Here is a 1567-nt window from a genome sequence, read left to right as displayed (position 1 = left end):
TTTTACACAAACTCCTAAAAAATCAAATACACATTTAAAAAATAAAACATTTATAAAACTTTATAGGGTCATAAATCATGTCACACTTCTATCCCTTTTAGTGGGCGTGGCCAAACTGAAAGGAAAGGGGAAACCACTCTGGTGGGGCAATGGCGTCAGTTGGGGTGGGAGAGCCAGATGTTTTGACGCGCTATAATGAGCTACATACTACTTACAGGGTTTTACTTATTATAGCTATCTGATTATTACATATAACTAACTCACTTAATACACTTAATAATATGAGTTTTAATATGTGTTGACTATTGCACATGTTTCATCACATCACAGATTTTTCAGAGTGAAGATGTTACGTTACGCGCGCAGACTACTGGATCGAACACAATCGAGATGTTACAACAGACCCTGAAAGCGCTGTTACAATTGACTCCCACTGATCATCTTTTGTAAATACATATATTGAATGAAACTTGCATCATAATTTATATTAAAAAACGCTGAATATTACTTATAACAAATCAAACTATTAGAAAAAATGTTTTATTATTATGTGCACAATATAAAATGTTATTAATAATTTTCTACAGAGTAGAAAAAAAACGTTTTTATACTAAGAAAATTGAATAACTTTATTATAATAATTTTAAGTTAACATACAAATTCAGAATTTTCGTTAACGTAAGAACTCATAATCAGGAAAACATAATTTAAAACAAAAAAAAAATTTTTTCAACTTTATAATATTTTTTTATTGATTGTTACAATTGCCCCATGTTACAATTGACCTTTTTCATCCTTACTTATGTTTTTTCTTATGAGAGAATACATTAAATTTTTCTATTTATTGTAGTAATCACCTTAGAAATTCTCAAAATTGTCACGTGATTTCCTTCGACGTACTGTATCGTTACATCAGATGTTATCTAGAAAACATTATATGCATCATTGTATGTATCACATCTACAAATTCTGATAATACTGACAAGTCTGATGCAATATATATCAGAAATTATAATAACTTTTGTGACATATCTTATGTAAACCGTAATCCTCGTCGGCTTCAAGCACAGAAGAATGTGTAGGTTTCAGCAAAGTTATAGGCAATTTGATACGTGGTATAGCAGAAGTATCATATTTCTGAAGAATAAGTACATGTTTATACACTGTTGTATACAGTGTCCTCAAATTTGCAAGCGAGAGCATTGAGTTATGAGCTAAAAAGTGTTTTGCAAAAATATCAAATTTTTTGTCGTTATTTTTACACTTTTGCAATTCCATCAAGAAGTCCTGCGCGACAGTATAAAAAATCAAATCATTATATTAAATATGTAAAGTACATTATATCAATGTATTATATTAAAAAACACCTTTTTACTTATTTCGATGTTATAACTTTTCAGAATACCAATCAACATAGAAACTTAGGTAAATGTACAGAATAAAGGAGCCCCCTCCGATCGGCTTCTTGTTTTGATACATTGTAAATATGACCTTCCAGAGTACGTTTCTAAAAGTTTTATCCGTCGCTCATTGTTTATAAAAAAGTTATGAACCAAAAAAGTTTGAT

The 1567-nt window shown here is 29.7% G+C and overlaps 1 protein-coding gene across 1 annotated transcript in view; it reads right to left on the bottom strand.

The window, feature by feature from the left end:
* Positions 1-857: 857 nt before the first annotated feature.
* LOC109862656 (fatty acid synthase-like) overlaps positions 858-1567 on the bottom strand; it is a gene marked incomplete at its 3' end in the record, with an annotated part of 12514 nt that continues 11804 nt past the window's right edge. The window contains exons 9-10 of the mRNA XM_020442761.1: positions 1022-1287; positions 858-915 (exon numbers count right to left, since the gene is read on the bottom strand). Of these exons, the coding sequence (XP_020298350.1) occupies positions 858-915; positions 1022-1287 (324 nt within the window). The remainder of the gene's footprint in view (positions 916-1021; positions 1288-1567) is intronic.

This window comes from Pseudomyrmex gracilis, unplaced genomic scaffold (assembly GCF_002006095.1).
Source record: "Pseudomyrmex gracilis isolate BER0280 unplaced genomic scaffold, ASM200609v1 scaffold_2139, whole genome shotgun sequence".
Taxonomy (NCBI): Eukaryota; Metazoa; Arthropoda; class Insecta; order Hymenoptera; family Formicidae; genus Pseudomyrmex; species Pseudomyrmex gracilis.
Note: the sequence above shows the minus strand (reverse complement) of the source record. Positions and strands in the feature narration are given on the sequence as shown.